The 14,379-nt window shown below is 41.5% G+C and overlaps 1 protein-coding gene across 2 annotated transcripts in view; it reads right to left on the bottom strand.

The window, feature by feature from the left end:
- Positions 1–520: 520 nt before the first annotated feature.
- Positions 521–14,379, bottom strand: part of LOC102223518 (voltage-dependent T-type calcium channel subunit alpha-1I-like) — a 215,959-nt gene continuing 202,100 nt past the window's right edge. The window contains exons 33-37 of one of the 2 annotated variants that reach the window (XM_023333873.1): positions 11,960–12,100; positions 8,982–9,116; positions 6,634–6,784; positions 5,113–5,327; positions 521–4,068 (exon numbers count right to left, since the gene is read on the bottom strand). In XM_023333873.1, coding sequence (XP_023189641.1) covers positions 3,442–4,068; positions 5,113–5,327; positions 6,634–6,784; positions 8,982–9,116; positions 11,960–12,100 — 1,269 coding nt within the window. In that variant the 3' untranslated portion in view covers positions 521–3,441. The remainder of the gene's footprint in view (positions 4,069–5,112; positions 5,328–6,633; positions 6,785–8,981; positions 9,117–11,959; positions 12,101–14,379) is intronic. The other variant, XM_023333871.1, reaches the window with a different exon arrangement.

Below are 14,379 nucleotides of genomic sequence, written 5' to 3'. Positions count from 1 at the left end.
AGCTAAAGGAGATCCTTAGACCTCTTGGCGTTTTTAGCTAAATCTACTGTTAGAAACCTTGAGATAACATTTGACTTAACTTTTATGCTTTGAAATTCATATCAATTCTCTGGTTTGATCCAGTTTGTATGATTTGAGTAATAATGCCACATTGAGCTCCATTGATTCTTCTCCTAAAGTAGAATATTTTCTTCAAGATTCTTTGTCTCCTCTGTATTAATGTAATACACTCTCTACACGCATCTGCGCAAAACTTTCCTGGACCGGTTGCAGTCTGTACAAAATGTTGCTGCCATGATCCTGACTACATTTTTTTAGTCATTTTTTGTTTCCCGTGTGATTCTACTGCTAAACCGACTGCATTTGCTCCCAGTAGATCTTCCATTGAATATCCAGATGGTGGTTCAGAGCACAGACAGGACTAATGCATCCTTACACCCCACATGAGGTATCCCACACAAATAAGTTTATCTCGAAAGATTTACTTACTGACTTACTAAAACAACATTACGAAGGAACATCAAGAGTCCAACACGGTTGAAAAGCTATTCCATTGCTTTATGACACAAGCTTGACATTTAAGAAAACTAAAAGAAAAAGAAAGGAAAAAAAAACATGCATTTTGGTAAACTAAAATTGGGTTGAGACGGCGGCGAAAGGAAACACAATTCAGAATACATGAATACACAATCCTCCTTTTGGTGACCTTTTTGAATGATGGTGACATTTTATTCCAATACATAAATTCATAAATTACAATCTCCTCTCTTTATATTGTCTGTCTCTATGAGTCTCACACATCTGGCTGTACATCATCACATTGCATATATTGCATATCTCAAATAGAGGTGGGGTAGTCATTTAATACTTGGTAATGCAATCGGGTTAGCTTAACGAAGGGGATGAAGACAGAGCAGCGATCATAAACACCGAGGTTTCCTCTCTCTTGTCTGAAACAAGCACAAAGAAATCCTGCATGGTGTTGACATCAACATCTTGGTATGAAGGTGTTTGTATGATATTTCCGATGGTATGTATGATTTTTTTTTTTGTGTGCATTTGTCCACCTGAGGTCTATCTGGTTGGCTATTTATGGACTGTGACATGTATTAAACGATTTGTAATCCCGTTTAGTCAACACAAGTGCTCAAATATAAACATACAACATCAATTTAACCAACATTGCTTGCTATGCTGTTTTCTAAAGACGTGCTACACTCAAGCAGACCTGGGTCAAATAACATTTGGCCTCACTTTTAAAAAACCGACTCGACCACATAGGTTTTAAAGGAAATCTATGTGGTCGATTGCGTAAAGAAGGATCCAAACTTGTGTTTTGTTTTTTTCTTCATATTTGTTAAGACTGTCACCATGTTGTCACAGCATGATACGAGACGGATAATCGGTGACAAAATGGAGTTCCTCTGCCTTATCCCTGAACTACTGTTACCGTTTGAAGAAATGTGCCGGTCCCGGTCAAAAACAACCAATCAGAGCGAAGGGAAGGGTCTTAGTGCTGTCATCCATCCTCATTCATGTGCTGCTAAATGTGCTAATGGGGGAGAAACAAGTTACCGTTCTATTCAGGAAACGGAAAACACGGAAATGACCATGCCTGCGATGGAAAGTGTATGAGCGGCGTGTGGACGAGGGTGATTGACAGCTCAATTTTTTTTTATGAGACAGACATATCATCTGCCTCATACCATAATGTGATGACATGGTGACATTTTTGTAAAAATTACATACTGCAAGTTTAAGGATCATAACAGAGGTCTCTTTATGTTCTCTTTGGATTGGATCAGTAGTATATAACTTTAGGATGACCTTTTCAGCACTCATTTTTGTTAGATATGTGTCTTTGCAACTCAAAGAACCGATAGGGTTTCCAAGCCAATAAGCTAGACATTAGCTCTGCTAAAAAAAAAAAAAAAGGATAAACAACAAAAAAAAACTTTGGATCAGTTTGCCTCTATGGCAATTCGTTCTCTCAGTTGAAATCACATAACTTCTTTTCTTTGTGGTAGACTATGAATAGATGTTAACAAAAAGTATTTGGACTCCCTTCTTACCAGTGCGGGTGTGAAAATTCCCTAAGGCTGCTATGAATTGACGGACAGTCGGGTACCAACAACGTGTCCAAAGCGACGTATGAAACAAACCGAACAGCAAAAGTACGAAAGAGCAAAGGTGCAAACTGTTGAGCACCCTGCCAATTAAGACTCACAAGAAAACCCTCTAAGAAAATCCCCCAAAAACAAAGAAAACGGTGTTAATGAAGGCTGTGCTTTAGCTAAGCTGGTCAGACCGGATTAAACCAGATCCCTTTAAGCCTATCCAAAGACCTGCCCCAACAGCTAACAAGGACCTGCTGTCTTCTTGCAGAGACTGCGAAAAGTATTCATTATTCTGATATAAAAGTGATTATCTCACTTCTATGGTTACTTACTCTTTTGAAATATATTTTGGAGGTTTAAAACATTTAGTATGGAAACAACTATTGCCTACATTTTCCATGTCTAAAGTCGTGAGGTCTTTCAGGTCAGTGGAGGTGCCTTGATAATATTTTCTAATAAAACTGAATAAGAACCATAGCATTTAGCCCAGGTTTGCCCTCAGTACATTATAGCCCTTCATATGCACTTGAAAAGTAAAAATGGTTCCCTCTGTTAAAGTGAACAATGCTCCCACCTACTCCTCACTCTAATTCTCAGCAGCATTCATGGACTCTTTTCAACAAGAGTCCCTTCGTCAGGTCAGAGGCTCCTTTATACTCCTGTCCTCTGCCTGGTTCCCACAAATGGAGGCCGGTGGGTGTGTCTTCAAAATCAACAAATGAACAAATAATAATAATAATAGTCTAAAAAGTAAAAATACATAGTCTGTCTTAATCTATGAGATTCACCAAAGATTCCAAAAAAGGGGATGCTACTGTTATCCGTGGATATTAAAAAACCCCTAAAAGACTAGCTGTACAAAGTTCAGTGTTTCCTCAAAAAGGAGCTTCAGAGGTCGTCTGCAGTCACGTAAGACTGTTTGGTTTTTGCACAAAGGCTGTGGGCACACGGGGTCAATGGGGCCCCGTCTCCTGTAATTGAATGTCATCATAGTGATCACTGCAAACTTCAGGCCTGTGCTCTCTAAATGCTTCTTCCATAAAACCCCCAAGCCTGGCAAAGTTCAAAGCCAAATCATGGCTATGCCAAAAAAAAGAAAAAAAACGTGAATCAACTTGTAATTACTGCTAAAACCTGTCAAAAAGTAACCATCTCCTGTGCAAAAAGGAAAGAATTAGGCATCTTTTAAAGAAATGACTGATCCCGACAGAGTACAACAGAGCACTGAACAAAGGACACGCGTTGAGGAGTCTCTTCCTGCTACGTTCAAACACCACAAACGCAGAGGATTTCACTGTTCGGCGACAGAAGACCAACGTGCGTTTCATCTTTTTTTCCTGTCTTTTGTGTTGAAATGCCGAGCGCTGCTCTTCATCGCGTTACTGTCCTCCAGCGACGCTTCTCCCCTTCCCTCGATCCAAGGACTGGACGAGAATCCGGGGGGATCTACGGCGCACGTGTGTCGGCCGTCTTTACCTCGGGCGGACGGGCTCGAGCCGACTATCGATCCCGTGCTGTTGCATTTCTTCATCGCCGTGGGTGCCAGAAAGCCCGGGGCGAGCAGCGACGTGAGGGACAGACTGTTGAGCGTTTCTGAGAAGTGTTCGCTGCAGAGGGCCTGGTGGCAGCCGTCCCTTCCAGTCCCTGTGCCCGCCTCTTCATCTGAAGGGTCCACGCAGTCCTGTTGGGGGCAGCCGGGGCCGCTGCTGCTGTGGCTCCTCTGTTTCCTCTGAGTGGCAGAACTCCGTCCGCTCTGCGGTGGCTGCCCCCGGTCCGCTGTGGGCTGCTCTTTAGGGCGCAACGCGACGGCGGCGACTGGGCGGAGGACGGGCACGGGGAGATCCAGATGTCGAGGTGGGCACACGCCAAAGCCGAGCCCTTCATCCGGCGCGGCCTGCAGGCTGCCATCTGAACTGCCCGTGGCCAAGGACGAGTCGCTGTGCGATGGATGCTGCACAAAGAGAATGATTACTGAGTTTTTGAAAAGTTAATGCATTTCATTACACACAGTGATATTTTTCTATTTTTCTGATGATAATTGTGCAGCCACTGAAAACCCAAAGTTATGGTAATCTGAATACTGTAAAAAAAGAAAAAGAGTTTTATAAAACAGAATGTTGGTAGACCTGTCACAATTGTCCCAGAAATGATTTCTATAAATGATAATATTGTCATTTTGGGTCTGTTTTCAACAACTACAATAATAATGGCATAGTAATGAAAGTACACTCAGAGATTAAAAATCAATCTATCCATCCACCTTTCTAGCTATTTCTCATGTTTGTATTTTGAAACAAAGTCAGACTGACATGAGTGCATCCAAAAGACTAATAAGGCTCATAAGGGACACACGAAGAGAAAGAGCACCAGGGAGGGAGAAATGCAAGAAACAGAATAAAAAGGCAACATGGGAGACAGTAAGAACCTGAGCCAGAGGGGAAAACAGCGTGCAGCGCGTCAGTATCAGGCTCTGGGCTGGGTAGGCTAATTAGCCGAGCGCCGCAGAGCATTACTGTAGCAGCTGAGGATCACAGAGACTCTCAGGCACGAGGTAAACAAACCGAGCAGGTACACAAGAGTGGGGGGGATCTGTTTCCATGGTTACAAAAAGAGCAAGAACTAAAAAAAGCTGCTTTTTTTTTATTCTGGGTTGTTTCATGCAGAAGCCAACAAAAGGCGGTGTGTTAGTTTCACTGTGGAGTAGGATTCTCATTAAACAGCGATAATAAATGTTCAGCTGCAGAAAACAAAAAAAAAAACACAGTTACTGTCTGGAAGAAAGGCCAGACTGTTTGAAAACTCTCACTTCACTCAGTTAAGTGTTGACTTAAAGGCAAAACCAACAGATTTATGTTACTGGAAGTCCAAAAAAACTGGGATTTAAGATCCATGGATTCAAGGATATTAAAGCGTCAAGACTCTCTAAATTAGACACATGGAAAACATAGCTGGATGGGTTTTCCGTGTTTAAAAGAGAAAAGCCTTGTGTTTTTACCTGAGAGCTCAGAGGCCTGCTGTTGGCTCCGGGAGAGCGTAGAGAGGCCCAGGAGGCGGGGGACGCCAGCCGGGACGGGTCCATGTCCCTCGGCCTCATGCTGTCCCCTTGACCGTCTGAATGCGCTGCGGCGGCTGGGTGGAAAAAGTCTGCTGGGAGCTGAAACACGGGCGAAGCCACATCAGCAGCCCCACTGTGTGTGTTCTCATCGCCTTCTGTGGAAGGAAGGCGACAATTTAGTGTCCCTAAAGTGCAAAGAGGTAAAAAAATAAAATAAAAAGTAAAAAGAGATCGACGTCGACGCGTTCCAAAATTGCAACGAGAGATAATCTACACATGAGCTTCCTGAGCACTGCAGGGCGTGGGGGAACAAAAACATCCACAAACAGATGGCTAGCATTACTCCATGTGGCACGTCGAGTTGTAGCCTCGTACCAGTAATGTACGCCGGATAAAGTTTCTGCGTGCTGCTTCCTGTGCGCCGCCGTCGCCACAGATGGGCCGTTTACAAAAGGCTTTAAAAAGATCTATTTTCAAACAACTTGAGCACTCAGCCGAATTTCCTGATCAGCATTATAGCGTGTGCATACATCAAACCATACTGCCTATAAGTGTCATCAGATGGGTCATCATTTATGTAAAGTAAGCATTTCACCTCATGTTGAGACAAGGAGAAATCAGGAGGGATCAGATTCTTATCTGCCTCACTACTAACAATCATATTTGTTCTCATTTTTGGCATTTTTCTTAAAGCTGCACTATAGAACTTTTATAAAATAAAAATGTTTTTTCTTCTTACATATGTATTAAAATTATCATTATTTTGTGACATATGTGACAGAAAATCTATCTGCTACCTTCTCCCAGTGCTCCCAGTACTGACTGCAGAAATACACCAGTCAGAAACGACCAATCAGAGCCAGGAGGGGGGTCTTAGCGCTGTCAATTACTCTCGTTTACACACCGCTCTTCCCCCTACCCCCCAACAACAACAACTCCCCTCTTCCTCCGTGCTACGCTACAACTAGTTCACCACAACACAGCTAGCCACAAATGCTAAGGCTAGCTAGCATGGCCACCGTTAGCGGCGGATAAATGTTTCTCCAGAAAACGTTACACAATGAAATGTGGTGAGAAAATGATTCTAAGTTAACATCTGCTGATTATGTTATATTAAATGTTTGTGAACTCTCACCAAAAGAACCTGCTTGAGTTACACACACACACACACCCACGCACACACACAAGGTTGGAAGTTGTTTTCCTGCAGCTGTTTCCCATGTTTTGGATTCTTATCCTTGGTGTACAACTCATGTGTTGACTCTGCCTGGAGGAGCTTTTCATTCAGAACTTCTTCATCATTCACTTTCTTACAAGCTCCCTGTATTGTGCACAATATACAAATAAACCTGATTGAGTGATTACATCTAACAGTGTTTTTTAAATACATTTTTTTCCACAACAGGAAAAAAGAAAATTTAAAAACGAAGCTTTTTAAAAAAAATAAATCCTCTGCAGTACCTTTTTCGTGTGCTGAGGTTTGCTGCTCCACAGAAGGAGGTTTAAGAGGTGGATGGAGGAACTCTTCGCTTCCTGAACTAGAGGGGTAAAGTCTCCTGCGGCCTTCCTGCATGAGCAACTCCTCTGAGCTGTGGGAGTCACTGCTGCCCCTCTGCAAGAAACCCCCCCACACAAAAAAACCAGAAGAAATTCTTAAGAAGCTGGGTCAGTCCAGAAGGAAAATTATGCAGAGTTGGCACTACGCCCAAAATGCACTGAAGTTTCACTGAAGCCTTTCATTTCCTTGCGCCGTGATGGAAATCAATTTGTTACCACTTCCAAAACGCTTGCTCATCATGCCCCCACCTTTGTGCATTCATGCAAGGCTGATTTGAAATTTCTAGCGCTAACAGGTATATAACAACAACCGCCTTCAAAGCATCAAATTGCTTAGTTGTCGTCGTCGTCGTCGTCACTGTTGTCGACTGCACCGCGGGATCAAATGAACTGAGCAGAGATGAAACAGGCCAGGTGGGCTGGAAGCAAAGAGCAAGTCTGAGGATGGAAATATGAAAGACACATTCGGTCTTACACCGCACACACACACCCCCACACACACACACGCCAGCTCAACCACATCAAAACACAGTGGGAGACACGTTTCAGTCACTCGCTGAAGCATAAATGGTAATTAAAGGTGATTAGAAAGTTAGCCTGTCAGGATGATTTGTAGCTCTTTAAAGCCCAAATGACAGTATCTTTTGAAGTCTTACCAAGGTTTTCACACCTCTTGAATTTTTTATTAAATTTTTTATTAAATTTTTTTTTTTGTCTCATTACGTCAGCAAATCTACAAATGTTTTGTTGGGAATTGGCGTGGAACAACAGCACGAAATGGTGCATGACTGTGAAGTGGCAGGAAAGGATACATAGTGTCACTTGCTGCCATAGGAAAAACTGAGGAGTGTGGCATGGATTTGTATTCAACACCCTTTATACTGAAACCTGTAAATGAGGAGCAGCCAGTCGCTGTTAGAAGAAGTAACAAGTCAACCTGTGTGTCATTAAATGTGAGTAAAATGCAGATTTTCAGTTAAAGGACATCAGAAAACAAACAGAGGAAAACCAAACTACACCAGACCAGCTGGGGATGAAGCTACAAAGATATTTAAAGCTGCAGTATATAACTTTTACAAAAAATATATTTTTTTACACATTTAGTGAAACTATCACTATGTCGTGACAGTACAGAATATGACAGATAATCTATGAAAAATTGGAGCTCTTCTGCCTTCTGCCCCAAAAACAACCAATCAGAGCCAGGAGGCGGGTCTTAGCGCTGTCAATCACAATCACGTGAGGCTCATCCTCACTCTCTATCTTATTCTCCGATAAGCTGCAGCTAGCATAGCATGTTGTGGTAGCTCAGGCCAGTTAGCATGAACACAGATGATGGCTGAGAATCGGTTTTCCTGTAACATCAAGTTGTTTCTCCACCATCAGGACTTTGAGCAGCCTTGATTGACAGCGCTAAGACCCTCCTCCTGGCTCTGATTGGTTGTTTTTGATGCATTCCTTCAAATGGAAATAGCAGTTCAGGGAGAAGGTGGAGGATTTGACCGATTACCTGTCTCACATTATACTGTCATGACAACATAGTGACAGTTTTAGCAAATAAGTGAAAACATATTTCTGTAAAAGTTACTTACTGCAGCTTTAATGTAGCGTTACAGTTTAAACCAAACCTTCTAAACAAAATGGAAGAATATGGCACATACAAAGTCCATGCTTACATGCAATTGAGAATTTTAGAAAATTTGAATTCAGAGACACGACCCATACAATCAGACTGAGTTTAACTTATTTCACAAAGTAGAATGGACATTAGTTTCTGTGCCTAAATGATAAAGCCTGTAAAATAATGTTCCTAAATATTTGTAGTGCTATACAATGTGGTTCTCCAGAGTATTGACCCAGGGAGTTTAAACAAATGCAACACTCACTTTTTAGATTTTCCTTTCGTCTGAAACATGAAAATTATAAATCATATTCCTCCCCATTCACAATTACGCACCACATTGTGTTGGTCTATCACATAAAAACCTCCTAAAATGCTCTCAACTTTGCTTTTTAGCATGAAAAAGTGGAAATATTCAAGAGGTATGAATGGTTTTTCAATTATTGTTCTATTCATTAAAGTTTGACGTAAAAAAAAATGCTGTAAATTGTTTTTAAAAAAGCGTGAAATTCGATATAACAATATCTCGTCCATCGAGAGAATTATGAGTAACCAGTGTGAAACAACACAAGTGTGACAAGTGAGTTGGAAAGGTCTTGTTAGGCGTGAGCGAGCGAGTCGAGACACACACCTGACTGTCTCTGACAAGCAGCTGGTAGCTGCTGTGTTCATCCAGGCTGAGGTCATCGGGTAACGCTGGAGAGGAGGATTTGTCTGACAGCTGTTCTGACATCAGTGATGCCTGCTCCACCTCTGCCAGTCGGACCTGCATCGCAAACACGCAACAGTCAGTCAGAAATCAGGAAACAAAATGTGACGTATAGGTTAGGAATACCAACTGATTTGAAGTGAAGGAGAATGTAAAAGTCTTAAGTGTTTTAATAAGTGTTTTTCTAACTAAAACAGGACAAGATTTTGACTTATTTCTTAGTGTAACCAGTTTTTTAATTTGTTTAAACACACATTAAAAGTTAATGAGTGATTAGTTTTACTTTTAACAAAAACCCTGATTCACAACGGCGTTGATTCAAAATAAAACACATGCACAAGATCAGGATCACGTCTCGGTCACACACTGCACCGCAACGCAAAACCACAGTTTGAACACACATTTATTTAGACTGGAGTAATTTACAGTATTAAAACACATGATGGGCGATTATAAACTCTCAGTAACAGTTTGGAAAGACGTTCCCTAGTCTGATACGTCTCTGTTTCGGCTGTGCCGTTCAGATGGTAGAGACAGAATTTAATGCACACATGACAGTATGAATTCATCAGTTCATGCTGGTGGTAGAGTGATGTGTGCTGAGGGTATTCCCTTACGTCCCTTGAACATAACCAGACCTGAATATCCTTGCATAACCACTATGTACCAACATAGCATCTGATTGGTACTTGGAATAGAACAAACTTTATTGTCCCATAGCGGAATTTTGTAATGGACTCAAAAGTGTACAGTATATTGCATAGAAACAGCCGCACAGACAAACAATAAATACACATACAATTCATATAAACAGCTAGAAATGTAGATTCAGTTTAAAAAACAACAACTTCAAAACACTAAAGTTACTGCACACCTTCCAGACCTCAACGTTTTGCCTATTTACAAGACAATGAGTCCAATGGATTCATTGACCACCGGCCACCAACTCTCAATCCAATGCAGTCTCTTTGGGATATGAAGGAGCATGGATGGATCATGAACATAGAGCCAACAAATATGCAGCAACTGCGTGGCACTGTTAAGCCAAACAGTACTAAAATCTGTAATGCTTCACTTCCACTGTACAGCACAGGTTGGTGTAGTTCAGTACGTAGTTTTGTCTGTTTCCATTGTAAAAGCAGACCATACACCCGATGTGTACCGCAACATTCCTGGGCACCCTTCAGTTGTAGGTCCATAGGACAATGGTACGGTGCAGTTAGGGCATAGTTAGTGGGATCACAAAACAAAGGCCATTGATTGGGAAACAGGTCAACTTTACTGTTTACAACACAAGATACAAGTTCTGTTCTGATACTAGTTAACTCATGAAACGTCAAAGCAGTTTTGATGGGTTTTTTTAAACATCTGTTGTCAGACGAGCGCATAGGAGTTACTGTGAAGAGAAAATAGAACTGACTGAGTTGCGTTAGAAATGTCGGCTGTATTAACTGTAAATGACTCTTCACAGCAGTCCAAGGTAACTTTGCTAGATTATGCGTAGAAGACACGTTAGTTCAAAACTGCTGAATACAACCTCTTATGTACAGCCCTTTTACAGCAAATGTACCTGACTCATAAACTAAAACACGTTTCCACACAAACGTTTAAGTGATTATGTAGATAGCATAAGCAAAATGGGTGTATTGAACTTTCAATAGCAAGGAAGCTAGTTTACTGAAGCAACACATTAGCTCATGACACTAGCATGTGTCAAATGTTTGTCACTGAAAAACTGGACATTTCATGACTGTATTATGCAGAGACAATGTCACAAAACTCCCACAGGTTACTGAATAAATCAGCTACGAGGTCTGTCCTCCAGGATGTGAGAAAAATAATTTTTTGAAAGAAAAAAAGAAAGGTTTGACTAATAATGGAAGACTATACATCACGTGACCTTAATGAACATAAAAACTGATTTTCCAAGGTGGAAATGAACATATTTAACAAAAAGAGCTTAAATTGTTAACCTAAAAAATTACCATGAAAAACTATCTGTATTATTGACTGGATTACAGGGTGGCTTCTTTATTTCTTAAATAAATGAAAGCAAGGTTATTGAGCATAAACATACCTCTTAATGAACTAAATGTTTACTATAATGTTAATGTTACTACTTGATATTAGGTTATAGAGTTTCATTTCATTGAATATATTTGTCTCCACAGATTTAAAAACAAGAAGAATTATATAAACATTCAACACTTTTGTTGCTTTTCGTGTAAACTGTCTGTCTTGATTCGTCTATTCATGAATCACTGATATTTGTTTTTTAGAGAATATACGCACCTGGACACAGACTTGGAGCATGCGGTGGATCAACAGTGACGTTTGGTCTTGTGTTGACCTGCAGGGACAGATGTATCTCGGGGGGGGGGGGGGGGGGACGAGATACACTAATAAGCCTGACACTCAAAGTGTCTCTAATGCGTTGGTGATCTACGTGGTCTACATCTGGCGTGAAAAGATCCACGTTATTCAAATGAGAATGTTGATGGAGTGGTATTCGCTCATCCATTCATGAAGCAAAAGCACACACGTTGCAGTGCGCAGACGGCAACACGGTAAATAAAACGCCAAACATTATCAGGTTATATTTATATGCAGCTTAGAAAATGTACATTGAACAGGTCACTGTCTTTCTCAGTAAATATGTTTCTTTTAGGGTAACTGACATGAACGACCAACACGAAGAACTCGGAAGCTGCAAAAATGCCAACATCATTAATGTATGTTTTCAACGCTACTTCTCAACGTTAAAAAAAGCAACAACACATTGACATCTAATTCATAAGATAATAAATGTACCATCTCCACCTTCCTCAGGGTCAGCAAAATGAATTAGTTTGTAACAGACAGGGAGGGAATGTGTGTGTTTTTGCGTTTTCCACACTCACCTCTTGCGGGTGACTCTTGCAGTCCTTGCAGACGGGAGAAGAGCAGTAGTGGTGAAAAACGGACCCAGAGAGGTTGTCAATCATGTCCCCTTCCAATGAGTCCTTAATCAGCAGAGACACACTGTCCAGCCACTGGCTCTCCTGCAGCACACATCAACAAACACGCCGTTTACCTCACTGGGAACATCAGCAAAAACATGGTAGCTTGGTGCTACTGTAACCTCATAAGATGAAGAGTGAATGTAGCTTTCATTTTCAGAAGCAACAACAAGACAATCAAATCCCTATTCTCTAGATGTCAATAAAAGTCAACTTAGCCAACATCTGATCATCTGTGTCGGGTTTCTCTGATGCCGTTTGCAACTCAGACTTGAAGAAACTAAAGCGTCAGCTATTCTTTTCCGCCGTTCCTTTATGGTTTCTCTTTCATTATTGCCTCCTCTGTAGAACATGCCGGGTGCATCGCGGGAACTGCTGTTTAATTAAGCGCAATACGTTGGAGCCGATGTTATTTTCAGCTCCGACTGGCAGCTGCAAGACGGTTATCACTGACTCTTGCACTTGTACCTCCTGCCGACGGGGCCGGAGTCGGAGACAAATGTCAACCTCGCAAGTTTAATTGTGATTTTTTTTTTTTCCATCTTGTCTCTGTCACCTAGTCAAAACCTATTCATCTCCTAAGAGTTTGGCTGCTGGTATCTTGTTATTTTTATGGAGCAGTTTGGTTACAAAGCTCTTTCTAAACTACTGGACGCTTAATTAACAGGTAATTATTTTTTTTGTTTTACTTTCTCTTTCCTCTCTCTTCATCTCTTGCTAATGTTTTTGTGCTTGTTCCTGCAGTGGTTACCCATTCCTCTTGTTTTTTTCCTTTCCCATCCAGATACCATTAAAAAGACTTGCTAAAGGGTGGAAGGTGAAGAGGGCAACAGACAATAGCAAGTCCTTGGCAGCGCCCAAGTATTCACTGAGCGTACACATCACTTCACATGCTGGCAAGGCGCACAGTGGGGGGGCGAGGCAGCTTGATTGATTGATTGTCCTGGGCAGTGAGTGTGGTAAACTTTGCCCATGACCCCGTTTGATTCACTGCTACCTGGGTTCTTCACACTCTGAAGCCCCTATTGTGCAACACGCTCATCTTCCTCAATATACGCTTTATATTCCTTCAAAACATTCAGACGGTGCCACAGAGAGATGTGCCATGTGGCTCAACTACTTATGAAGACTTGCGCTTCTTTAATGAAGCTGTCACAATGAAGGTACTGCTAGGGTGTATTTAGGGAAAACGGCACGCAGGGACTGAGTTTCAAATGTTACGAGCTCGTCTTCTGTCCGTTTCCATCGATGTGTCCTTGGGCGAGACACTTGACCCGCCTTGACAGATGGTGTTGGTTAAAGGGTCCGGCGGCGCAGATTGAATGGCAGCCTCACTTCTGTCAATCTGCCCCAGAGCAGTTGGGGCTACAATGTAGCTTACCATAATCAGTGTGTGAATATGGTTATGAATGATTGACTGTAGTGCAAAGCAGGGGTTCCCAAACTTTTCCACCCCATGACCCCCTGTAGAGCATTGAACTCTGGTTGTGGTCCCCTCTGCAAGCTATGGTTTTTTGTTTAATATTGTATAATTAATAAAATTAAATATTTCCGTTTTATGTATAATCTGAGTCTGGAGGATCTTTTATTTTGAAAATCCTTTAACCGGATTCTCTCGGTTACGTCTTGCGCGCCAACATTGAGCCACAAGCAGCAAAATGAGTCAGAAACAGATCAGATTCTTTGGAAAGTTTATTTGCGAAGGGAAAAGGCCCAGAGAAGAGACAGGAGAGAATGGATTTATCCCGGTTGATGATTCCCACATTCCAAGCTCTGTATGATATGGTGACCGGATGTTAATGAGGCAATGAAGCTTCAAACTGCTTCGCTACTACAGACCAAGCACGCTGAGCATAAGCAACACTTCGGGTGTTATTGTCTCTCATCTCTCCCAGAAGGGATCGTCTCGTTGCAGAGAAACAAGCTCAGTGCTCCTATTAATCGTTAGCGTAAGTAAAATGTTCGTCTTAACAGTTTTAACTACATGATAGTTTTATGATGAGTAAGAATGTTGGACCCAAGCTCAGAAACGTGGTGGAGCAAGGATTCTTTGATGACTTTAATAAATGGAAGAAAAAAAAAGCAAAAAAAAAAGGTACTTCTGAACGTGAAACAAAGACCAGCATAGAAAACAAGGCATCAAAAAAGCAATGGAGCATGGAAATATAATAGAGGAACCAGTGAGAATTAATGCAATTTGAAAAGTTTAAATATTAAGGAAGGCGTGGGAATGACAACAAAGGACAAGAGCTAATTACAGGTGAGTGGATGCAGCTGGGGAAGGGATCAGGTGGAGGTAAATAATTAAGAGCTGGGAAGCA

Source organism: Xiphophorus maculatus, chromosome 5, assembly GCF_002775205.1.
Source record: "Xiphophorus maculatus strain JP 163 A chromosome 5, X_maculatus-5.0-male, whole genome shotgun sequence".
Lineage (NCBI taxonomy): Eukaryota > Metazoa > Chordata > Actinopteri > Cyprinodontiformes > Poeciliidae > Xiphophorus > Xiphophorus maculatus.
Note: the sequence above shows the minus strand (reverse complement) of the source record. Positions and strands in the feature narration are given on the sequence as shown.